This window comes from Sabethes cyaneus, chromosome 3, assembly GCF_943734655.1.
Source record: "Sabethes cyaneus chromosome 3, idSabCyanKW18_F2, whole genome shotgun sequence".
Taxonomy (NCBI): Eukaryota; Metazoa; Arthropoda; class Insecta; order Diptera; family Culicidae; genus Sabethes; species Sabethes cyaneus.
In genome coordinates, this window is record NC_071355.1 from 246,029,305 (window position 1) to 246,055,536 (window position 26,232).

General features: G+C 40.9%; 2 protein-coding genes across 10 annotated transcripts in view; one reads left to right on the forward strand and one right to left on the reverse strand.

Moving 5' to 3' along the window:
• The window catches only part of LOC128743453 (piezo-type mechanosensitive ion channel component), a 93,317-nt gene extending 68,905 nt beyond the window's left edge, over positions 1 to 24,412 (forward strand). For 4 of the 9 annotated variants that reach the window (XM_053840032.1, XM_053840035.1, XM_053840037.1 and 1 more), the window contains 14 exons: positions 1,456 to 1,515; positions 2,956 to 3,104; positions 3,521 to 3,805; positions 9,246 to 9,569; positions 9,623 to 9,705; positions 9,885 to 10,178; positions 10,800 to 10,877; positions 11,223 to 11,330; positions 11,596 to 11,761; positions 11,820 to 12,241; positions 21,463 to 21,784; positions 21,850 to 23,032; positions 23,231 to 23,456; positions 23,512 to 24,412. In XM_053840032.1, the coding sequence (XP_053696007.1) occupies positions 1,456 to 1,515; positions 2,956 to 3,104; positions 3,521 to 3,805; positions 9,246 to 9,569; positions 9,623 to 9,705; positions 9,885 to 10,178; positions 10,800 to 10,877; positions 11,223 to 11,330; positions 11,596 to 11,761; positions 11,820 to 12,241; positions 21,463 to 21,784; positions 21,850 to 23,032; positions 23,231 to 23,456; positions 23,512 to 23,827 (4,016 nt within the window). In that variant the 3' untranslated portion in view covers positions 23,828 to 24,412. The remainder of the gene's footprint in view (positions 1 to 1,455; positions 1,516 to 2,955; positions 3,105 to 3,520; positions 3,806 to 9,245; positions 9,570 to 9,622; positions 9,706 to 9,884; positions 10,179 to 10,799; positions 10,878 to 11,222; positions 11,331 to 11,595; positions 11,762 to 11,819; positions 12,242 to 21,462; positions 21,785 to 21,849; positions 23,033 to 23,230; positions 23,457 to 23,511) is intronic. The other 5 variants (XM_053840034.1, XM_053840040.1, XM_053840036.1 and 2 more) reach the window with 5 other exon arrangements.
• A 317-nt stretch (positions 24,413 to 24,729) lies between these two features.
• Positions 24,730 to 25,179, reverse strand: LOC128741018 (callisulfakinin). The gene has a single exon (XM_053836592.1). It carries the CDS (start codon positions 25,177 to 25,179, stop codon positions 24,730 to 24,732), a length of 450 nt encoding a protein of 149 aa, XP_053692567.1.
• Between the last annotated feature and the right edge of the window lie 1,053 nt (positions 25,180 to 26,232).

The window sequence follows — 26,232 nt, forward strand, 5'->3', positions numbered from 1 at the left end:
AGTTATCAATCAATTAGTATGACATTAATGCATTATTCGGCATTTTTGGCTGCCTATAATCGTCATCATCAGGGTTGCCATTTTGAAATCTGTGTTTAAAAATGTGCCTTTAAAAATCTGTGAAAATCTGTAAAACTATCGAAAAAAATCTGTTACTAAATCTGTGCAACATAATTATACTCCCATGAAGAAAAATTAGCATTTTAATGTTTTTGAACAATACGGTTTATGCAATATCACTCATACGCTTCGTAAATTTTGAATTTGATGTGCAGTAATTTCGGTTTTGTAACTTTACCTCCCGATTTTTTGTGCAATTTCGCTTCCAGTGATAAAATTGATAAACTTTTCTTCAACATGTAGCATATCTGTGAAAATCTGTGATTTTCAAAAATATCTGTCATCTGTGATCACAGATTCTGTGCTTTAAAATGACAAAAAAATCTGTGATTTTACAGAAAATTCTGTGAAAATGGAAACTCTGGTCATCATGTATTCCGTGAGTGCTTTTAATGGAAATTTCTACCATCTTTTACCTCAAAGATGTTAACATCTTCGTGTTCCCCAGAATTTTTTACACAAAAACACCACTCTTCTTCACAAGATATTTTTTACCAATCCAATTCCAGCTACTCTAACTTTTCATATAAAATCAAAAGCAAAATGACATCTTCTTGAAACACTGAGTCTCCATGCAATGTAAGGGCATTTTGATTCTCTATAATCCTTATCTAAAAAAGTTAAGTTCACCTCAAATTAAACATGTTTGAATAAAATACTGTGCAACGGTAAAGCATAGTTTTGATACCTTCCAAAATACTAGAAATTATACTTTGGCATTTAACACGTTGCTAAGTTTTCAGATTTCTTTTTGGAAAAATTCCATAGCAAATTGATTTTTGTCTCGACAATAATTGTTGCTATTAAATGCCACTGTATAAACAATCTTTTGAAAATTTTACAGATGGATCATCCAATTGCTTGGAACAATACCTCCAAGCTAATCCAATAACAATCAATTTGTAAATAATTTCATACTCGTGAGATACACCTTTCTTTTTTCAGAAATATTCAGCAGCATAAGGTAATAATTGTAAAAAATGTAAATAACCAGTCAACAAATAAAAGAATTAAAGTTCCAACAAAGTAACTCTCCTATGTGCTGTCGTTAGGTTTGCGGTATCAAAATCGAAAAACAACCATTTTTCCGAAAATCCCTGCACCTCCACAATCGCAGCACACGCAATATGTGGCTTCTGCGGTGTACTTAAGCACAATAAATCACATACAAATGCTTTCAGCTTTTTGACACCATTTGTTATCTAATTTTCTGAACCCTTTAAAACTGATTTTGCTAACTTTTCTTTTACATCCCAAACAGAGTTTGTTTTTCTTTCTTTCTCCCAAACAAATGATTTTCTCTAAAACCTGTGTGCCTTATTTTTTCTAATTTAGATTCCCAACGTTCCCACCGACCGAGCCTATGGCGCCGAATTTCGGAGAACAGATCAGCGGGTAACGAACCACTACTTTTATTCGTTCAACAATCTTCTAACGAAAACAAAAATAAAAAAAAAACTACTGCCGCACTTTTTGTGACGCACCATATTCTCTCACCTGTGGTATAACCCAAAATGCCGTAATAATGCTTCCTTACAGTCAGTCGTACTATACCTGTCGCTGTGGTACAATGTTCTCGAAAAAAAGGAGAGGAAAAGAGGGTTTTTTTTGGTGGTTGAGGTTCGGACCCCCGAAACCGAAGTGACCGTGGCAAGTCTAATTAAAAATCTGTTTTTTAAATCAATTGTTCATGTGGCCACGCTCACTTCAGTTGGGTTGCCGAATAAAAAATTTCAAGTAGCTATGTTTCCGTTGAGCTTCCTGTGATAACTGCATTTCTCGTTTCGAACGAACGAGAGGATTTCACTAAACAAAAAGCCTATTACCTATTGTTTTGGGAGAGGTGACTTTCTTTCAACTACATTTTCTTCCAGCCGAGTCTGACTGTTCTCATCGAAGTTCATCTGTAACTAATGTGTCGGGAATCGAAAGCAGTTCGATTTCGAGTTCAAGTATGATTTCCGTTCCATTTCTTTTTCGGATGCACCCGTCTGTTTTTTGCAAAGGCTTTTCGCTACCTACTAACAAAATTCCCGAGGAGCTCCCCACCCGGGTGAGTTTTTCGTTGCTGTCGATTGGCTTATTGTGTTTCTGTCTTTTATCATTTACATTTTTGTATTATTATAGTTTATATAAAATTTTTTAACGCTTTTTCAGTTTTTTGTAGATTTTTCTCAATTTCAACAAATAGGATTCATTGATTTTATTTTTATGGATGTCTGTCCATAGATTGGTCAGTAATTTTTTTTTTATTTTACTACTTCGGTTCATCGATAGCTAAACCGGCTGTCATGCCGGAATACAATTTTTGTTCGTTTGCAATTAATATTATCATTAGACTCTCTTTATGATGAAATTTAATATCTATGTAAGATTTTGTTATCAAATACTATGAACTATTTTCCCCAAAGTTATATTAAAAATATTGGTTTTTAGTATCTACAAAACAAAATGGAAATAGAGATGGAGATGGAGATTTAAGGGAATACCGTAACTAATTGTTAACAATAAATTATTGTAATAAGCAGCCGGTGAAAAGATTAGATTTCAGATGCACTTAAATTTTTTCTTTGAGTTCTTATAGTCCTAACTTTAATTTATACAATTTTACAAATCTGCACAACTCTTCTAAAATGTTATTAAAATTACTTTAAACCTAGATGTTGTGTTTGCACAAAAAGCAACCAACTGTCTTATACACCCACTGTGTAATCTTTTTCGGTAAAAGTTCGGTTTCAGCTAGAACAAATCAGCAAATTACAGTTGGTCATTTATGGAAATGTACCACATAACCTCTCTCAACTAATCATCTCTTTATTTTCACAATTAATTTAGCTATTCGATCCGGTGACTACTATATGTTCGAGGACACCGAGCATGAGTTCGAGCTGGATCTGATGCAGCCGCGAGATTCCGACGAGGAGTTCGACAAGAAATCGGCCGTGGAGCGTCGTCTTAGCCGTCGGCATTTGACACTAGGAAAGGTATGGTATGATTTCCCGTTACACCGTGCAGGTATGAGGCGTTCGTTATTTTTTTTGTCTTCGGTTGACTTTTACTTGTAAAAAGGGTTTTTCCCAGATATTTTTTTCCACTTGGTTTCCTTCATTACTTGCCTTTATATAATTGATTCAAAATTATAAATCAATTTTTTCTGTTTTCAAAATATTCAATACCACATATATGCTCACGTGCACGATTTCGGCTTTCTTTTCTTCACCAAAAAACAAAAAATCAACACCCGACTCGATTATCCCGTTTTTTCCACGGTTCTCCCCCCTCGAACCGCACCGTTGTTCCTCCCGAAAACAATAATTTCTCGCACCCGCCATATTCCGTTTTTGTCCTGGCACACGACTCCTTCATCCTTCGACAACAACCACCTTCGACGACCGCGTAGTTGATAGCGAAAATCCGAGAGCAAAACGCCGAGCTGGAACAAGCACAAACCGGCGGCGACGTCGGGGAGCGACCGTCGTCGTCGTCGTCGCCGACGGTAGGTCCGGAAGGCACCACCGGGGCGGCAACCGCCGCCGCCAGGCGCAGTTCAACGCCCGTTCTGCGGCGGGCATCATTCGGCATACGCGATCGTGAACTACACACTACTGGAACGACAGACCGCACCGGGACCACGGCAACGGATCGTTCCGCCATTTCCGAACCAATTCCACGCCATTCTCATTTTGTGAGTTTTGTTTTTTTTCTGGTAGATTCGATTGTTTTTCCCACATTCTTACTGTTTTCCGACTAGTGCATCGAGCTAATTACCGAAACATCATGTTCCGATCTGTGTTTACCTTAGCATAATGTCATACGGGATGTTAACGTTAACAATTTGCGATCAATCTAACTGAAGAATGATCTTTTTGGGCTGTTACTTGGTTTTAGAGTTTGCTCCTTTTTCATCAATCTGTTTTCCGCTATCCCTCTCACTTGTAGTTTGTCATTAGCACTGCATATGTTTTTTTTATCTCTGGCAATTTCCCAAACGAGCATCTGAGACACGCTCTAGTATTCGAACAATTTGGCTTTTTCGCTTATTTTTGTATGGTTTGAAGGTGATTCAGTATTATTTATTGTAAATAATTTGTACTATATTTCATCCAGAACATATCTTCCAGCAATTTCACACCTTAGCTTTTGCTTCAAGGAAACGATCTATTTTCACTAAACTTTTAAATTTTCATCTTTAATTCTTTTCCTGTCTTTACAAATATAATATTGGTTTCATCTCAATACTGAGACTTTTTCTAGTTTGTACAACTACGAATACTACAAAAACATTTTTGTTGCTTATATGAGCATAAAGTCAATTTTGATTTAGACTCTAAATTATATTTACAAATAGGGCAATATTGTCTCGGCACTGAGTAAAAAAATCCAGGCCTTTTTTGGAATTCGCCCATAAGTTCCGTTTGAAGACAAATTTTTGCGAACTATTCTTCTTAATCGATGAATGAGCCATCGAAGCCATTTTGCAACCAAATGCTTTAAATACTTTTAATTTGTTTGTAAAAGTGTAAAAGAAAATAACTTTTACCCATTATGTCCCAGCGCATGGGCAAAAACGAGCTTTTAATCCCAAGAATTAGAAGCCGCTGGCTGGTTTGGAAACTTACAAGATACTTATTCATGTGTAAAAAAATGCAGGAAATCGATTAGTGATGGTTTCATCTTGCGCAGACCTCAGGAAGTGGTCCATTTTGCCCTATTATCCCCAAAAATCACGATAAAGGTTAATTAAATAATATAGAAATTTCTTTGTCGCCCGTGATATGAATTCAAATAGCTTCCAAATGTTGTTAAAACATCAGAAGAATCGAATCTTATCCATTCCATACTGTGTGAAATGCAAGAATAGTCCATTTTGCCCAATTCACACCCATATACATAACATAGATAACCTAACTAAAGCAATCAAAACTAACTCAAAGGCAAAAACAGTCTTCAGAAAAAATGTGTATTTTATCATACTGAGTTACTTTGAAGAACAGTTGAAAGCAATAAATAAATTGGATGCAAAGTTATTGAGCAGAATTGTATTTCAAGTGTACTTTTTAAACAAATCATTATATCTCGCAACTAGTAAAAGGTATATAGTTACTATATTCAGAGAAGTTGCTCATTTTGGTGTTTTTTACAATTTTTCTGAAGAAAAATTTTTTTTGAACTAATTAAAAAAAACAAAAGTTTGTATCACTTTGATAGATGAAAATAAGATCACCCTAATAATTTAAAAAGATACACTATATTTTATTGTAAACTTCTCTGAAGACACCATCGTTGAAAAATTACGAATTTTTACGCAATAGCAAATGAACGTGTTTCTGTAGAACTAGGAGAGATCAGGCAAAACGGACCGATTGTGAATTCACCACGGTACTAAATCAATCACATTCAACTCTCCTGATGTCCTTCGAATGAATTGGTGCTATTCGAGTTTATTCCCCTTATCGCTCTAATTAGGTTTTGCTATGTATTTAGGGGTTAATTGGGCAAAATGGACTATTCTTGCATTTCACACAGTATGGAATGGATTAGATTTGTTTCTACTGATGTTTTGACAACGTTTGGAAGCTGTTTGAGTTCATTTCACGGGCGGCAAAGAAGTTTTTATACTGTTTAAGTAGCATTTATCGCGATTTTTGGGGAAAATGGACCACTTCCCGAAGTCTGCGCAGGATGAAACCGTCCGAATATCTATATTGGGTATTCAAAACAAGCGATCAAGCTATTGTAAACTGCTCAAGTAGAAAAAGCGGTGATAGAAAATCGAAAAGGTTGTGTTACAGCCACTACCGTATGGTTGACGTAGGACTATTTTAGGCAAGTTTTTCCTATAAAACGTTGACTATAGTGCGTTACGATAAAGCGACCAGTTTACTTTCCGATGAATTGAATAGTCATCCAATGTGGCAAATGAAAAATAATAGATATTGGTTAAACGTGCTCTTCAGCTGGATGTATAGCTGTTTTAATATCTCTTCGTTAGAAGAGATCTTTTTGAAAAACTCTTCGTAATTTTCAGAAAAAATGTCACAGCTGTTTCATTACTCTCAGCGTTTTAATATTCCAGTAGCATATATCTCTTGGTTACCGTGTTACCGTACACGATGTTGCTGCTCGATTAAACGGTAAATAAAAAATGAACTCTCCGTTCAAACAGACTTCAGACAGTTTTTTGGTTAAGGGGTTTATACGACAACATGAAGGGAAAAGGTGGCAGACATTTTCAAGCATATGAAACTTGAAGTTCGATAAAAAATATCTGGTCTGGCAAGCTATCTGTACCAGACGTTTGAAAAGTGATATTTTTATTGCAGCCAGGACCGTCGATCAGAACATTCATGCTTTTCCTGAAGTAACACGGTTGTTCCGTGCTGTTTTGGCCGTATTGGACATTCGCCCATTGCGGAACAAAGACTATGGAGTGGTAATCGTACTGGTATACCGCCAATAACGGGCAGTTCTCCGTTCTTTTGAGAAACATTTGGTCATCATCAAGCGCAACCTGGAAAGAAATTAAATTGATATTGGAAGCGAAAAGCAGTTTAGGGCAAACAGGCATTCTGCACCGAGCAAAATGGAAAAGCTGGCTGTACAGAATCTGATGGCAAGAACTAAACGAATTCCTCAGCAATTTGGATTCCGACAATCGGCTATTTAGTTGAATATTTTTCTTTATTTTATACTGATTACATTTCAAAAAGAAAAATAATTTGAGTTTAAAAGAAAAGATGAACAACTAGACCGGTTGAAAAAGCAGCATAAGTCATTTGCAGACAAAATGAAGGCAATGGATGAAGCGATAAGCGATTGAAGCAATACACCTCAAAGAATCCCTTTGATTCTGGTGACAGCAATAACAACTGGCAGCGCGAAATGGGGTAAGCAAAAAGTTGTCAAGTTTTTCGGGGAAGCCGGAAGAGTGGCCATTGTTTTTTGGAACATACCAAGCGTCCAACGAAGCCTGTCGGTATTCGAATATCGAAAACCTTGTGCGGCTGCAAGCATGCCTGAAAGGTCAAGTTCTGGAGATGGTTCGGGAGCAGCTGCTTCCACCGAAATTAGTGCCAAAAGTTATCGAAAAGCTTCGTCAGTTATTTGGTCGTGCGGAACAAATTCTACAAAAGGCCGGAAGGTTAGCATCATTCATTCCCTTCGGAACAGTCGTCGAGCGGCTATTGCGAACAATTGGAGACGGCGGAACTCAAAAGCTGCCAGACAACGACAAGCGTAAGTGGGTATGCTGCAAGCGAGGGAAGAAAAAAGTAACCCTGAGGACTTTCGTCCATTTTCTTTCCGAAATATTGTCGGATGCCTGCAAAGCGAATGTCAGGTTCGGGCCTGCCCGAACAACACCAGAAAAAGCCCAATGCAAGTCGAAGGAGAATGAAGCAGTATATAACCACAGCGAAGCCGAATGTCGAACTAGAAGCGAAGAAAGGAGGAATCTGAAGCAGTGCAAGGTGTGTTAGCGCATAGATCAATGGTTGCGGTATTGCCAGGATTTCAGGAACCTGTCGTCCCATTCGACGGTGTCATTGAAAGCAGCGCACACATCCGGACGAACAACGGCACACTGTTCCAGATGATTCCGGTTAGCCTACAGAAAAAAAAATCCATCACTGTCTTGGCCTTCCCGAACGAAGCAGCGTCGGTAACCCTGGCGGAAAAGAGCTTAACGGATCGCTTGGGCGTTGCTGGAGTCCACGAAAAGCTGACGATAAGGTGGATGGTCAACATTGCAGAAGTGGAGAATGATTCCTAACGGATGAATATGTGGGTGTCAGGTTTCGGAGAGAACGAAAAGGTATTGTTGCAAACAGTACGCACCGTCGAAAGGGTAATGCTGCCTAACCAAACGTTAGACGCACGGGATCTCGCACGACAATTGAAGCACATTGCGAGGTCTGTCTATTCGTCCCGCTTGAAGCCAAGATCGGAGCAGTAGTAGATCCGAAAGCGATGCCCTGCGAGCTTAGATGAATGGTCTACAGGCCGAAGCAAGCAAATGCCGCCATATCATGGGGTGATTTTCTGGGATTCCACCATGGAATGACCAATGAAGACCTGCGTTGCGTTGGAAGAATCGATCATCCGCATTCCGCTGGAGTCTGCCGAAGAACTTGACGTGGCTCAAGCTGCATCAACGGTACCGCACATGGGCGGCATATGGGAGTGGAAGGTGAGGTCCGTGGAAGATGGTTTTTTCATCCATTACCTCCGGCAAGGCCATTGAAAATTAGTAATGCTTCACAAATTGTTTTGGAGCAATCTGGGGTCATTATAATTTTTATTAATTGTTAACACAGCAGGCCATTCGCTAGGGATATGCGATATGTGTACCTGAAATCTGTTGTGTCTAAGTGCTTTTTGTTCTCATTTTTACGAGGTAAATATCCAATTTACTGTATATCTGGCATATCTGAAGAAACACTCAAATAATAGAGTAATAATAGTTACAGATATAGGTTTGCTTTTGGATTTACCGTGATAACCGTCTGTGGAGTCAGTCGATAAAAAGGGCGCTTTCTTGCAGGCTTGTAGCAATTTTTTAGTTCCCATGAACTGTGTTTTCCGCTGTGAATGATTTGATTGTAATTTCACTATTTTTTTTGGGAAAACGCTACCTAATAAGTTTATTTTTAGCATAGATACGTTTTTGAGTAAGTAGAAATTAATTTCATCTCCAACATAGATATTTTCTTGTCAATTTGCTGAAGGTTCTTTCCAAAGAGTATTGCTTTACTCCCACTGTCTATCATATACCTACATGCTTTTGTAAATAATTTCATTATTTATCATAAAACACTACATCGTTAGCCAAATTTAATGCAAACGATCTTCATTCATTAGCAGTTTTTCTTCTATACAGTGTAAATAATTCCTTTTGGTGGTTTGGCGAAAAAAAAAACCTGTGATATAAGGCAGTTAGTACTACTGTCGCTTGGATCGCACAGCTTTAGTCACATGCAATTACCTACTCAGTCTTTGACAAGGCTGTAATAATTTCATCTTTAAACTTTTGGAAAATTAATTGAAATTGGCTTTGGTCTTGTGTTGCTACATGAAAGAGCTATCCGATCGCTTTTCATATTCACGTTTTATTTTAACATCACCAGGATCCGGCGGCATCGTTCAAGGGTGAGGATGATGAACCTGACGGTCAGAAGCCGGGTACTAGTAAGGATTCGAAGCATCATGGCAAAGGTGGTACGCTGGATGAGGAGACCCGTCTGATCAGTGATGAAGACGACGATGAAGAGGGCGATGAGGAGCAGCATTCGGCCAAGGCGAAAAAGTCTAAGTTTTCCTTCTCTGGGCTCCATCTGGTGACGGCGTTCCTGGCGGGAGCTCTCGGCTCGCTGACGTTGCGCTTGCATCGCGTATCGCGAAGCTACCGGTACGTGATGAAAGTGCTGGCGAAGGAGAAGAAGATTTTGAAGGTGAGTTGAGATTAATGTTGGAAGGTATTTTTGTCTAAGTTTTACTATTATAGGAAACTCCTGGCTTTGGAGCTGGTATGAGGACTGGTTCCAGTATGGTGTGGACTCCAGTGCAAGGTTCAATCAGATCCGGAGGGTATGTATTTAATTATAAGCAATGCTGATGGTATGGCTTGGTGTAAAGCCGGTAGTCTACTAAACAAGTCATCTTAATCGTTGTCATGTAGATAACCCCTTCTTATTATTTATAGAACATGTAGCCGCGCCATGTCTGTTTGCAATTATTGACGGATGTGAATCTTGATTTCATTTTAGTAGTTCGCGCTCAGGTACTAGCACAAGTAGTGGCAAATCCGTTACCGGAACACCGATTCCCAGTAGGGTTGCTTTGTCACGTAGTTCCGCAGGCAATAGTAGAACGTCATTGCGTTTATCTACCGATCAACCACAGCAACAACAACAACAGTCACAGTCCGTAGCTCAGCTACAAATACCGCCAGCACCACCACCAACACAACAACAAATCTCATCCATTAGTTCATCCAAAGCTGTCACTATAGCAAGCAGCCATGAACTGTCATCTCCAGCCATACAGCCTGCGGACGAAGGGTAATTGTTTTTTGCTTTGCACGAGCCCATTCTAGACATTTCGAGAGTGCACCTTGCTCATACTAACATATAATTCGACGTGTGTGGAGTGATCTTTTGTCTTCCTCTTCGATTAAAATCTGGAATTTTGTTTCAAAAACTGTCTCAGCAACGGCTAGAATATTTTGAGTGTTCCTCTTTCGGTTGGTACCCGAATGTTTTACTCACAAAACTACTGCCGCCCATTATATTTACTAATTTACTGCTAGTTGGTGTGTTTTATAAAAATAATTAGAACAGGGAAACATTTTTCAATGTGAATTAATTTTACAATATTGTACATATTATAAAACAAAACTTCGGGATTGATTAAAATTATAAATCATGGGAAGTTGTAACTACATGGTACAAACAAACAACATTCTCCCCGTTTGTATGAATTTTCGTTTCAAACAACAGGATTAGTCCATTTTGCTTCAATCCCAATCCAAAATAATTGTATCCAATGGCTTATTTCTGTATGTCAGTAGTTATTGTTGAAGTAATTGTACAAAATGCACACAAATTGTTATCACAATTCTTTAACTCGACCAGAAGTTGATTTTCGGTATCATTCAATTCATTGCACGCACGCCTTCTCAGCCGGCTCCACCAGGTCAGTGGACTCGGGGCTGCCCTAGCGATGATGGCCCGACGGGAGCAGCAACAGCCGAAGGAAGAGTGAGTTTGTTTTCTAACACTGTATTTTTGGCAAGTTCCAAGTTAGCCCGTTTCAGTTTCAAGCCCGGTCGTTAGCAAGCGAAACGATCGATGACAGAGACATCATCATATTATGCCTAACACATTGTATTTTCACCGCAAGGCAACTAGCGATGGCGTTGTTCCCCGCAGCCGATAGCTCACACTTTTTATCAATCAAAAACTAGATAATTTTGTTTTCCGTGGCATGGTAGATTTGCTGTTTTCATAGATGCAAATTGTAGTATTTTTCTTTTCGTATCTCGCTTCACACCACCACCACCCTTCATCCCCTGTCCAAACATGACGATGCTCGATGTAATGTAGACGCAGTAGCAGTATCCTGCCAGAGATTTTAATTCTGGCTCCCTCGCTTGAACGTGGACTAGACGATGGAATTCGGTACAAGTTTGTCTCCAGTGATACGCTGGACAGGTAGTACAGTATATGCCAGAACCGAAGATCTACGGTGATGAATGTCTTGTGGTCGGACAATTCATCCATCGCCATAGTTTTTTTTTCCCTATCTATAAGTTTTCGCAAAATTCGAACATACTTATTCACTGTTTTTCATCAGGGGTTGCACTGAGTGTACATATATTTGAAGCACAAATGATATTTCTAACTTTTTACTAACTTTTTCTCAACTTATCTCGCGTAAAAGAAGGTCAAAAATTGAGATTTGTTTTATTTTGAGCAGCAAATCGGTGGAGTCCGTCGATAAGTATCCCGGAGACGACGACATTTCGGAAGAGGATTTCGCCAGCCAGGAACATACCGTTGTGGTGGAGTTCCTGCAAGCGGCTTGGTATGCTATCCTGTCGCACACGGATTTCATCTGCTACTTTTTGGTGTTTTTAAATCAAGTACTTCCCTGCAAAAATAATTCCAAATCGAAAATAACATTTGTTATTTTTATTTCAGATTAAATCGGCAAGCCTCCTCTCGTTACCGCTACCACTGATGGTCACACTTTGGGGAACCTTAACTTTCCCGAGACCATCGAAAAACTTCTGGGTTACGCTGATCGCCTACACACAAACCGTAGTGCTGCTGAAGTGTATCTGCCAGTTTGAAATGCTTTGGTGGAATCAAAATCCGATCCCCCCGAATCAACCCTTCAGTCCGGCTAGGATCATCGGAATCGAACAGAAGAAAGGCTATGCGACGTACGATTTGGCGCTGCTTTTGGTGTTGTTTTGTCATCGCTTTATTCTAAAATCGTTGGGACTCTGGAAGTCGGATTTCGTCGAAGAACCAGATCCCGAGGAGGGTCTCTATAAGGTGGACCTCAATGACGAAAAGACGCAAGCTCTGATCAGCGCAGCTGAGGAGGTGGACAAACAGTAAGTCCAGTAGCTTTTAGATTATAGAAATCAACCTAACAATTCCCTAACAACCCGGTTAAGATTTCACAGGTTTCGGTTTTTAACCCGCCTTGAAGAGGCTTTCCTGCAGGGTTCCATCATTTCCGATTTGGACCTAATTGATTTGAATGGTATTTGTTTTTACCTAATTCCTTGTTTTAACCAACAAATTCCCTACTAACCTGTACCACTGGTCTAGACTTGTCCCAGTCTCAATCAACAAGCGCTGCTCGACGGTCCACGTTGCGGCAGTTCCTTTCGGACCACGTGCCCCTGTTTCGGTCGAGGAAATCTTCTAAAGTTGGGCTGGAAATTCCTACCCTGCTGCAAGGGTTTCAAAGTTTAAGTTACAAGACGGCTGTTGTTTTGAAAATAGTTGATTCCTTTGGGTAAATTTTACGTTTGCTTATGTTCTTGTGTTTTATGTTGTAGTTTGTTCTTTCTATCATTGGTAGTTTTATTGTGAATACTTTAATTTCTAATTGAGTAATTCTTCCTTGTAAGTAGTTATTCGTATTACATGTTTTATTATTCTTTTAATTTATTTCTTGAATTGCAAAGTGCTTATACGTGAATGCTTACAAAGAATCGTATCAAATGACTTCAATGCTGGATAAGTGATGAACCCGGTAGACATTCAGAGTTACTCTGGGTTTAAACAAAACGTTCGGGACAGGCAAAATTTTTTAAATATTCAAACGGTTATAGCTTCTCAAAATAGGACATTTTTGAATGAAACCAATTGCATTACACGTGAAATTTTTTCTAAGTTTGTTTAAAATATATCGAGATTTGCAATAATTAGTGGACACTGGATATTCTAGATTATCCAGGGGTATGTCTTTCGCCTGTCTTTTTCTGTCATGGAAATTTAATAATATTCATATTTTGTTCCAGACCTAGACTTAATTTCCAGTCCATTCGTAAAAAGAAAACGGAATTCTGTCGAGAAACATCTAACCTATAGCCATTTCCGTGAAACCAGTGCCAGTAAGCTGGGAAGACGGAACGGGATTCTCCATGGCAATTTTCGCAAAGCGAATCTAAGAAATCGACGCTGAACGGACTCGATTCTTTCAGCGCTGTTGTTGCAGTTAGGATTCCAAACAGACGAACAGTATTCTAGAACTGACCGCACCAGCGAACAGAATAGCGATTTGAGGCAGTATATGTCGGAGAGTCGTGGGCCCTTAATGACCAAATTAACGGCGCTGAAATAAAGCAGAAAAATCAGAGGACCTAGATGACTTCCTTGAGGTATACCTGATGAGGCCATCAGGCAACCACCAGCTGTCGATCGGTGAGATACGAGCGAAACCATTGCAAAAGGTTACCGCTAACACCCAGTCTGTGTAGTTTTGCAATTGTGATGGCGTGGTTTATCTTGTCAAAGTCTGCCGACAGGTCGGTGTACAAAACATCTGTTTGAGCTCGTTGTGCCATACCCTCCGTTATGTATGATGTAAGACACAGCAGATTAGTAGTGGTAGGACGCTGGAATGTGAAGCCATGCTGATCAGCACTTAGATATTGCTTACAGTGGGAAAGCAGAGGTTCCATGACCACCAGCTCGAATAGTTTCGAGACTACGCTTAACGATGTGATGCCTCGATAGTTGTCTACATGTCGTTTACTTCCTTTTTTGTGTACAGGGAACATATGTGCAATTTTCCAAAACGACGGGAGAATCCCACTGGAAATGGACATTTGAAATAAACGAAGCAACGGTGTCAGCGAGCAGTCTATGTGTCTCTTCAGGAATACGGAAGGTACTCCATCGGGTCCAGGATTTAAGGACAACTTGAGCATGGTCACTGCCTTCGAAATCATCTCGACATTGATGTCAGTGGCACCCCGCGTTTGACCATATATTGTAACGTTGTTGGCTGCTAGGGCAACACGGTCCGCGCTCAATACCTCATTGGTGAAAACACTTGCAAACTTCTTGGAAAAGAAACGGCATGCATATATCCTGAGGAGTGGCAGCAACTTCCCCGTTGTATTCCATTGATGATGGGAGCCCGAACTCTTTGCGTTGCTCGTTTACGTAATTCCAGAAAGACTTCGGGTGATGCTTCAATCTTCGTTGAATACTGCGTTGATACCGCGTAAAGCATTGGCGACTGACTTGCCTGTATGAATTGTTTATCCTCGTATAGGGAGTTTTAGTGAAAGCGTACGAAATTTCGTGAATCGTCTTAATGCTGCTCTTTTGTATGACTTCAGCCTGCGTAGCTCATTCGTGTGCCAAGAGGGATGAGATGTACTGCGGAGACTACTTTTCGGTACATGTCGATCGATAGCATATATCAGCATATTTGTTGATCAGCTTTACGGAAATTATATGAGATAGCAGCTGGACATTCATCGAAGTCCTGAAGGAGTTTATCTTCTATGCAGACGATCAGCGGAGGATGGTGTGGAATTCTCTTGATTAACAGACATGGAGCCGCTGAGACGAATGGGGCCTTGTCCTGTGAGCTCACGAAGCAGAGGTCTAACGAACGGTTGTTCTCGTTGACGACATGGTTAACTTGATGAAGCATTGCAGCACTATAGTTGTCAAGAAGATTAATTACACCGGCATGGATCGTAGAGTTTTCAGAATCAGGATAGAGGAAACCTCTATGGGCAGGTTTCTACGAGATATCTGGCCAATTGAAGTCGCCCAAAATAACTATCTCATCGAGCGGCGTAGAGCCCCTCATAACTGAGTAAGCTAACTGGCAGTGAGCGCCAATTAGATCTTTGTCCCGGACACGATCAGGTGGGATGTATAAGGCACACAAAAAAAGGAAGCGATCACTCAGCTTGATGGCCGTCCAAACCAGTTCTATGCAGTTCCATGAATCCTTCTCAATTGCTCTTGCTTTCAATCCACGTCGAACAGCTAGCAGAACGGAAAACTTCGTAATCGGATTCAAAGACTTGCCTGGAAATCGTTTGAGAGTTAAGCCACGTTTCGCAAATGACAATGATATCATAGCAGCAATCCGATACGACTAGTCGGTAGTCTTCAATATCGGAATTCATTCCACCGGCGTTTTTATAGAAGACTAGGACATCTTGCTTGCGACTTGGGGTCGGAGTACCATTTTCCTCGATAATTACGAATGTGTCGAAAGAATGCTGTCCATTAGCGGAGCTGGAGGAGCCCCCGCCGCCGTCGTTAGGCTGCATTATCCTCGGGTCAGTAGAAGGCCGGGCCGAGACGGCACTGTCTACGCAGAGATAAACGTTTAGTTCCAATCTTGATACTTTCCATTAATCTTGCATCTTCCTCTGCTCTATGGTTGATTCCGATGATATCGACGGCACCCGTAAAACCAAGAAGCGTATTAGATATCGTGATGATAGTTCCGTTCCTTTCCACATTTGCTGTTCGTATTGCCCCTTCCAAGGCACTGTTGAATAGCAGGTTAGAGAGAGCATCTCCTTCCTTCAGTCCATCCAACGACGTTGCAAAAGCGGCTGAGGTCTCACCCGCTGTTCTGCTGCATGAATTTGACCCATCCAGTGTCGCACGAATCAGCTCAATTAGTTTTGTCGACAAACTATGTTCTAGCATTATCTGCCACAACTCATTTCGTTTGACTGAATCGTACGCCGCCTTGAAATCCACAAACAGATGATGAGTCTGCAAATTGTTCTCCCGGAACTTGTCTAATAATTGAAGCGGAGTTAACGCCTGATCCGTCGTGGAGCGATCCCCAAAGGTCTAAAGGTCTCAGTCTACAGCACAGGATTCGGGAGAGCACCTTATAGGCAGAATTGAGCGATGAATGCCTCGATAGTTTTTACAGTGGTGTCGATGTTCTTTTTTATATAGGACAAATGAGTCCATCCAACCACTCCTCCAGCATTTGTTCTTTCGCCCAGATCCTATCAATAATCCGGTGTATTGCTTCGTACAGCCTCCTCTTGTAGACGGCTTCACAGATTGACCATCGTTCGCTATTCTTATCCTGTTCCTCTTGATCTCCATGTTTACCTCTCTATTCGACTGCGTCTGTGAGTGCTCCTTTCACCTGGCTGCTATCGCAATTTTGTCATTAAGCAGGTTGCCAGCACTATCATTGCATATCACGGGCATGGCAAAATAACTGTACCTCATCGTTTTGTAGAAACTCCGTATGTCGTTGCTAGCGAATCTTTTCTCTGCGTCGGCGAGGACGTGCCCCTCGTACTCATTTTTTTCAAACTATAAGTTCTTTTTTTCCGCAGGGTTAATCTCTCTATTCCTTTTCGCTGCCCTGACGTGTAGCCGCAGTGAGCGTTCTTCTCATCCGTCACTCTCTGGAATTCGGCATGAAATCTGATGTTACGCTGTCTTCCACGCGTCGTGCCTATCACCTCTCTCGCAGTTGTTTTAAGGGCACCATGGAGGTTATTCCACAGCATATCTTCTTTCCTCTCCTCCTGCTATTCTGCGATTCGTTGATCAATCTTTCTGGCTTATTTCGCTGCCACATCATCTGCCGTCAACCGCTGGCTGTTGAAACGTAGCGTCCTCTCAGTGCGAGCCTTCACTGCGTTCGATAACCTTGCGCGAATCTTGACACATGACGAGATAGTGACAAGACCGTACGTCGATGACATCCGAAAAGTGTCGCCATCGATCAGGATCTGAGAGCTAGAATCTCAATTTGGATGCCTCCAGGTGTGTTTCCGAATATTCAGACGTGGAAACTAAGTGCTACTGATGGTCACATCTCTCGTCGTCTCAAAGTTCGTGGGCCTTAGACCGTAATCATAGATTAATTCAATAATAGGACGGCAGAATTCCACTCTCCCGATGTGCGCATTCCCATCTTCAGTGATTCTCAACACACCTGAACAATTCGTTGTTTTTGTCAAATAATAATATTAAACCGACTCTATGTTGTGCCTTTCTACCGCCACTGTAGTAAATTTGGTATTTGAAAAAAGTGCTAGCAACGGCATTTCATTGGATAATTTCTAGGATTTGGGAGGAGGAGAAACTACAGGAGGAATGGATGGAAGGTGATGTCTGTCCCATCTACAAAGAGGGCGACCGGCTAGATTGCTGTAACTACCGCGGTATTACGCTGGTCAACTACAAGGTACTCTCCCAGATTTTGCGTCGTCTATTCCCAATAGCAAGAGAATTCGTGGGGCAGTATCAGGCGGGCTTTGTGGGGGACGGATTTTACAGATCAAATTTTTACTCTCCGACAAATCCTCCAGCAGGGTGTCGACTACCTGGAAAATCAGGGAAAACCTGGAAACGTCAGGGAAATTCGTTTCAACCTGGAAAAGTCAAGGGGATGTCAGGGAATTTCATTTGAAGTCAGGGATTTTAGACATGGGAAGAAAATATACCGGAACACTTAAGACTTCGCAAGGATAACATTTACTTCAAATATCTGGCACCTTCTCATTCAAGGCCTTAGCGTATGCCCAAGTCAAATAGACCACGTCCACGACCACGTATGACACGTTATTTTTACTCGCGTGCAACCAATCTACTGTGTGCAAATTTCCCAGAGTTTCGAAATTTTGAATTTCATGAATGTGCGACTGACCTGCTTTAAATCTCAACTCACAGAGCTAACAACCTAACTGATCGTTATCAATATCTTTTGAAATCTTCGATATTGATCGGATATTTAGACCAAAAATTGTGTATAGAAATCTGCTTATTTTGTACAGGAAGGGGCATAAAATAGCCATACTATCAAATTTGGTCTATAGACAAATTCAAACTGCCCGACCGAGATCGGACTGTAACTAGAACGAGGACTAATCAAACTAAACCAAGATCAGCCTTTGAAAATTTACTACGATATTCAACCTGAACGGGCCAGAACCCGGACTTTAATTTTTATACTCATGTCGACCACTCATGAATACCTACGCTTATTGCGCATTCTTATGAAAGACCATTTCAGACTCAAAATTCAGATTTAGTCTAACAAATCAGTCATCGTTGAAATTCGACTGCGAGCAGAAAGTCGATAGAGTCGCAATCCCGTTTTCCTGAATGTCAAAAGCTAGCTGCAAGTAGGTCGAATAAAAGCAGAAGGTCAGGTTTTAAATAATACAATGATGCCGCGATGTTCGTTGAGTCATTTGGTATCAAAAAAATGTATATTCCTGGGGAACTATTATTTCCGCAAATTTTGATAGCAAATCGAAATGTCAGACAAATCGGGCTTTGAGTCCAAAAATACCTTCAAATTATGTTCTAAACTAAAGACCAGCTTTTATGCTTATTGTTTTGCATAGTTAAATGTTTGAAGCGGATATATTCCCATTCATTACATGTTATCTAACAGGCAAAACGGTTCATCCCTTTGGCAATTAGATAAACCAGTAGACTATTTCATTTTTTCCGAAAAGACATCTTGCAATTTTTATTTCAATGCTTTAATTTCGATGTGCGTCAATTAAGTTCGAATTAATTTTAAGATATTTTGCAAATAAAAATGAATTAAAAAGGAAAAATGAATTCATTAGGAAATGATAATTCAAGAGTACCACAAATTAAGCAAAGTGGCAAAGTGAAATTAAGAAGATATTTTGCGTCTGGAATATTTCGAAATACACCTGGAAAATCCTAGAAAAGTCAGGGAATATTATTTTCGCTGGATAATCGACACCCTGCTCCAGAAATGTCGAGAGTACAACATGCCCACGCATCATATTTTTGTGGATTTCACGGCAGCATACGATACAGTTGAACGAGAACAGCTATGGCAGATAATGCACGAGTAGGGGTTTCCGGACAAACGGACACGGCTGATCAAAGTTACTTTGAAGCGAGTGAGTGCTACGTACGCTTTTCGGGGACACTCTCGAGTCCTTTCGAATCGCGCAGAGGGTTGTGGCAAGGAGATGGACTATCCTGTATGTTATTCAATATCGCTATTGAAGGTGTGATCCGGCGAGCGGGCATCGAAACGAGAGGAACGTTCTTCAGCAAGAGTATCCAACTTCTAGCCTTCGCAGACGACTTCAACATCATTACTAGAAACCTTGGGACGGAAGAGGCAATATACGCCAGACTAAAAACGGAGGCTTGGAGGATAGGGTTACAAATCAATGCGTCGAAAACCAAATATATGGTAGGAAGAGGCTCCTCTACGGACTTGAGGCGAACAGTAATTTTGCTTACGGAGGACATTTGTGCACTAGCCATATTTGAACGAAAGGTGTTGCGGACTATTTTTGGCGAAGTACAAACCAAAAGCGGAGAGTGGCGGAGGTGTATGAATCACGAGCTACAGGCACTGCTTGGAGAGGTTCCCATCGTACATCTGACGAAAGTTAGGAGATTACTGAGGACCGGCCACGTCGTAAGGATGCCGGATGACTGTGTAGTGAAATCCGTTCTTTTCAAGAACCCCATCGGCACCAGCAATAGAGGGGCCCAACGTGCTAGATTGCTCGACCAGGTTTCATCAATTAATCATTTCCTTGTTCTTTGCCGTGTCTTATACCGATTGATCCGTTCCGTTTTGATTCCTCTTCACCCCTCTAATTTCGGTGGACTTTGGGTGACTGCAGTAAGGGTAGTAAAAACACATTTGTTTCGGCCAGTCGGAGTACAAAGTTATTGTACAAAGCTTCTGTAGAACTCAAATTGAAGCCTCTTTGAATTACATTTCAACTGGTTCGGTTGAAGGTGCAGCATTTCCTGGGATTGATGGAGAAAGGAAATATTTGAGGGAGTCACATTGTCAAGCCTGCATCATTCATTCTGTTCATGAGGAACAGATCAAAATGAGATAACTGATTAGTCTTCGGGATTATTTGTAATTTCCGTGTTTGAAATTGACCGGAAATTGACCAAGGTTATAGCGCCTTATGTATTAGAATGGCCTCTGTATTAGAATGAAACTTTCTCAGTACGAATTACAGGGGGTCGGGAATGTTCAAATTTAGCCCCAAACATTGCTTTCTGCATGTGATCCTAGAGTCCAAACACAAAATTCTTGTGTTATCACTCACGCATGCAACGGATACATGAATTCGGAAACTAGAATACTTCTGCTTCTACATAGGACTGTTCGTGCCGCATCGATCCCAAAGACACTTCGAAAAGGTTTTCCTTTGATTTCATCGTAGATTCTAGGCAATTTGTACAAAATCTCATTCGCTGATTGCTGATTGATTTCTTATTTTTCTGCCTACCTGCCTTCGACAATTCTGTTAATTTCAACGGTCTTTTCCAGTCGTGATTTGAACATACGACGGCTGGTTTGTCAGACCAATATCCGGCCAAATGGGAGTTTCTCAAGGCTGGGACCGCAAATGAGCAGTCCTCACCCTTAATCGTTCAGTTGGCTTCAAGGTACGATGCTGGTCTAACAAGCTAGTCGTCATGTGTTCGAATCTCGGCTTGGCAGTACTACTAGAGTTAGTACGATCGTTGCATTAGACCCGTAATTGTGCTGTTCTCTAATAACTGGCTGCGAAGTCTGTTGATAAAGAAGCGTCAAGTCATGACATTCTTCGATGTATTCAACTCAGTTTGTACCCCTATGCTATTGCCTAACTTTGGCACCGACGAGAAGCAGTAAGTCCGGTGTTCCACAGAGAAGTAGTTTAGATCCGTTTAATTTCTCTCAAATACTTTAATCGTGAGCCATGCCTCACGGTGGTCCCAAACCACAATTTTTACCCATTTTTGTCTTTGGATGTTTGTTTTTTAATTCAAAGCTTTTGAATCACTGAACCGATTTTATAATACCATAATTATCCAATAAAAAGTAGTTCAACGAACTATTTAGAAATAATATTGCGGTTTAACCTTTGGTTTCCATGGTATTAGACCTAAGAGTGCCATCGATTGTAACCGTATTGCAATTTTTTTATTTTTAGTTTAATTTTCTTTTGTATATTGGTTTTTGTACGAGCTTTGTCGTGTTGGAATTTAGGTGGAATTGAAATAATTTTTTTTAATTCTATTTAGTAATCACAGCAACTACACTATATTGAGAGGCATTTTCTGCTGGCTCTACAACCTCTATATGTTTCAATTTTGAATCTACTTTACAAATCTAGCGTCTCCCTCAGTATGGCGCAAATATTTCAGTTTCTGTTAAGAATACAATACTAAACGTGTCATCTATTCCTAATCCTGTTTTTTCCTCAACTATTTCTTGTGAAATCCTCCAAAAATACTAACCACATTATCGGAACAACACTTAAACGATTTCTTTTTCTCCCCACAGACGTGAAACGCTCATCATACGGCAGGACGCCGTCACCGAGCTGACTATGGTTAAGGTCGAAGAGGGAGCCGATCGGCAGCTGCCGGAGGATACGGTTAACGGAACGGCGCTGGTGTGCGTTACGCATCACAGCGAAGATTCGGCCGACTATTTTCCGCAGATCGTGAAACATTCGTTCCTGAAGTACACCGCCAACGTGAAGGACTTCTTCAGTCAGCTGCTGGATCGACAGTCCCGCAAGACGGCCGACGTGTACGGCTATCTGTTTCTGTGCGATTTCATTAACTTTTTCGTTATTCTGTTTGGGTTTTCCGCCTTCGGGGTGAGTACACTAATTTCAAATTAGCTTAAACTGAATAAATTTAATTTCTGGCAAAACTTTTACAGACGCAGGAAGGTGATGGGGGTGTACTTTCCTACTTCGAAGAGAACAAAGTGCCAATGACCTTTTTGTTGATGTTGATAATCCAGTTCTTCCTGATCGTTGTTGACCGAGCACTGTACCTGCGGAAGTACATGGTCGGCAAGATTCTGTTTCAGTTTTTCCTCATCATCGGGCTACACATTTGGATGTTTTTTGTGCTGCCAGCGACGACCGAACGCAGCTTCAACGCAACCAACCCGCCGGTTTACTACTATCTGATCAAATGCTTCTATCTGCTGTTTTCAGCCTATCAAATCCGTTGTGGGTATCCGGCGAGAATTTTGGGCAATTTTGTGACCAAGGGCTTTACCATGATCAACTTTACCGGGTTCAAACTGTTCATGACGATTCCGTTTTTGTTTGAACTGCGTACGTTGATGGATTGGATTTGGACCGATACTTCGATGACGTTGTTTGATTGGCTTAAAATGGAGGATATTTTCACGAATGTTTATCAGTTGAAATGTATGCGGCAGCTGGAGGAGGATCTACCGGCTCCTCGGGGTCAAAAGAAGGGATCTCTCGTGAAGTACCTGATGGGTGGAGGCATGATGTTTGGAATAATTTTGCTGATTTGGTTCCCACTGGCTTTGTTTGCCTTTAGTAACGCTGTTGGAGAGCCGAATCTCCCTTACGACGTTTCTGTGTCGCTTCGAATTGGTCCGTATGAACCGGTTTACATGATGTCTGCCCAGGACAATAACATTCATGGTTTAAACGATCAGCAGTGGGAGAAATTTATGCTTCCATATTCGAAGGATAAAACAGCACTAACTTTTCTATCAAACTATGAGCCGGTGGATGTGGCGGCTGTGAAACTGGGAGCGAACTCTACCTCAATTTGGAACATTTCCCCACCGGATAAGGCACGGTTGTTGAACGATCTGAATACCACCGCAACGCTGACGTGCCGCTTCCGGTATACTATCAATCGGAAGTCACATTCCAAGGAAAACCCGGGCACGGTTTCTGAGGAGAAGTCCTACGAACTGGAACCGGACGATCCGGCTCGGGCGGCACTGGTGAAAATGCTCGCCACCGACACGAACATGACCGTTTCGTTGCCCTATCTGATGCCAAAGTTTTTGAAGGTGAAAAATAGTGGGACCGTCAAACCGATTCACCAGTTGATTCCCGCTGCGGACAGTAAGTATTACGTTTTTTGAATCTATTTATCAAATGTTTTTATTTTCCAAAAAAAATTTAAACTGATAAATTCGAAGGAGACGCACGGTTTATGTTGATTGCTGTGTAAAACCATGCGCCTCCATTATAAAGCAACAGCTGGGAAATATTTTTTATAATCCTTTACACTATGTTTATTGTCAATGTTTTATTCAATAGCGGACGAAAGCGAGCGAAACTATCGCAACATAACGTTGCGGTTGTTCCAAACCCACATGAACAACACTATTCCGCTGTTTTGGTGGGAAGTTAAAGAGAACTGTACCGATCCGACGTCGGCAATGTTCATAAACATGCCGTATGCCGACTGTTTTTCACACCTGGTGATGTACATGTTTAACGATAAGATCTTTCCCAGTACGATCAGTTCTATCGCTGCTGGCGGGTAAGTTTTTACGATGTTACGGTGAAGGCCTGGTTTCCTGACTCCTCAATTTTAGTATCATCGGTATCTACTCCACGCTGATTTTGGTCTTCTCGCGGATGCTACGAACCAGCATCTTCTCGGGGGCAAGCTCGAAAATCATGTTCGAGGACCTGCCGTACGTGGATCGAGTGCTACAGCTCTGCCTGGACATTTACCTGGTGCGAGAATCTCTTGAATTTACCCTGGAGGAAGACCTATTTGCCAAACTAATCTTCCTCTACCGCTCGCCGGAGACGATGATCAAATGGACACGGCCCAAAAACGAGGAAGGTGACGATGACAGCGATTCGATGAGCACCAGCTCGAAGTCGCGCAAAAAGAATGAATAGTAAGGTTTAACTCTTATTTTACTCTCAGTTATCGATGGTGATATTACTTTGTAAGGGATAATTTTGCCTATTTATTGAACAATTGTTAAATAGAACGCAATCACCGTTCAGTTTATGTTTTTAAACATGAACTCAGTTGTAGTTGCGATCAAATAAAATTAGTTAGTTTATGATACTATTTTTATGCTTTCGGTTGAGTTATAAAATAATTGTAAGATTGAATTAGATTAATCCGCTGTTTAAAATGGTTTTCAAAAAAAAAAAAGAAACGATGTAAATAATTAGAAATCATTTCCGCTGCATACAGCATCCGGATAAAGTTATGGTGAATAATCCACTTTTTTCGCGTCATAATTCTAGTCTATTTATCTTTGGAAACGCCAGTGGTGAGTTGGCGAGAAGCAAAAAAAATCGCATTCGTTGCACATATCTATTTTTTAGCTTAGGTTCGACTAGGTACCAAGCGGTCATTTATAAAATCAAACTCGTGCACGATTCAGAAACGATATACCTTTGAGAAACAAAAAAAAAACGAAGATTTATAGCAATCTATTTTTGTAGGTTAAGTAAAATACAATTTGTAAACGGTCTTAAACAAACTGAAAGCACTCAAACAATCCGAATGTATAAAAAAAACAGGGCTTTCTTTCACAATTGCACAAGAATGCGCGTATCGTCGTTCTGGTTCAGCACTTTTCTAAGGTGTTATTTAATCGCATTATTCCACACTATCTTTTATACAACAATCGGCATCAACCGAACAAAATCGACCAAGCGAACAACAGAAGTCACCAGCCACCGCCGCCAGTACCAGTAAGTAGGGGGCATTTCACAGGACGTACAGCGAGAAGCCAAAGCTCGGCAGTAGCGTGTGCAGTGCAGCGTTTGCCACCGCACACACCTTACCGTCCGAATCGCATGTGACCGTAATCGTCGAACTGTTCACCTTCGCCGCCTCGCTTGCCGAAGCGCATGTGGCCGTAGTCGTCGAACCGTTTCTCGATATCGTCGTCCTCGAACAAGCTCACGTCTGACAGGTAGTTGTACGGACTTTTGCCACCCACACCAGCAACAACAGCGGATTCCACCGGATTCTGTGACCGTCGTAGCAGAGCCAGGGGTCCGTAGCGGCCTCCATTGGCCTTTGCCGACGTTGCTCGCTGTCGTTGATTGTATGCACTTTTCAGCCACTTGTTCACACTTTTGATCACATTTTCCTCACTTGGTAGATTACTTTCAGCGGTTCCCGGGGAATTTCCAATTGCGCTGGTAGGCAGCGCCTCACTCGCCAGCAGCTGGTAAGCAAAGTACACTATCAAGGTGGCCAACAAGGACACCGTTAGACGAGTCATTCCGTTAGTTTAGCGTGTGTTGTTTCTGCTTCCGGCTTGCAAACGGTACTGGCCTGTTGATCCGAAGCGCATCATTAATATATACAGCAGGTCGGGTTGAAAAGTGCGCTTCTTAGCGCGATTCAATTATCTCATCTTTCTTTTTCTGCTTTCCCTGATTTCGAAATGTATAAAACCGTGGGTAGCGCGGCATGCAGCGGAGGATTTAAAATTCTGCGCGCATAATTTTCCGACCAAGCAAAATAAAGAACAAATTAAATTAATGTCAGTTTAAGTTTTTGATGTGTTGCTCTTATTGATAAATAAGTGTCGATGGTGGTTTGGTAAGATAAAAAAAACTCCCGTCAGGATCATCACGTCATAAGATATTTTTATTTATTTTTGTACTGAAAAGTTTTATTACGAATATATTGAAAACGTAGCTCAATCGTGAACGTCGAAAATTATTGCTCGAGTTAAACTCGTAATTTGCCAGAAGAAGTACCTAGTTAAAATAGAAATGGTAAACAATCATTCAATCTTAACTTTACATTTAATTATTCATACGCATTCTACATATTGAAAAGCAGATTTTTAAAGTAAGTACTGTGTCTTGAATGCAAATTGTGTGTAAATTAGTACAATTTTCTGAGACGTGCAGATGACAAAGATGCACACAGTTGAACATTTTCCGACTCAATCCTAGTGGCTCAACTAGCCATTAATTGAACCGAGTCAACGTTAATCTCACCAGTGTTAGGGGAGTTCGGTAAGAAGATGTTGGATGATACGCCTAAAAAATCCGAGAATGTACATTTTAAGACTGTTCATTTCGTCAAGGCCCAGTCAAGCTTAACTTCCGAGCACCTTGAAATTCATGTCACATGACACATGGAATGCAACATAAGTTATCGTCCAGTCTGGTGTGAATTGTATCAGCGATGGGTCTTTTTCTTTATTAATGGAGCTGCAAACTCCGTTTTAGGTTTACAGGGAGCATACAAAGACACGATAGCATGAAGTTGATTACAGGATCTTGGACGACTTGTTGATTCAATTGAATGACTCGACAAA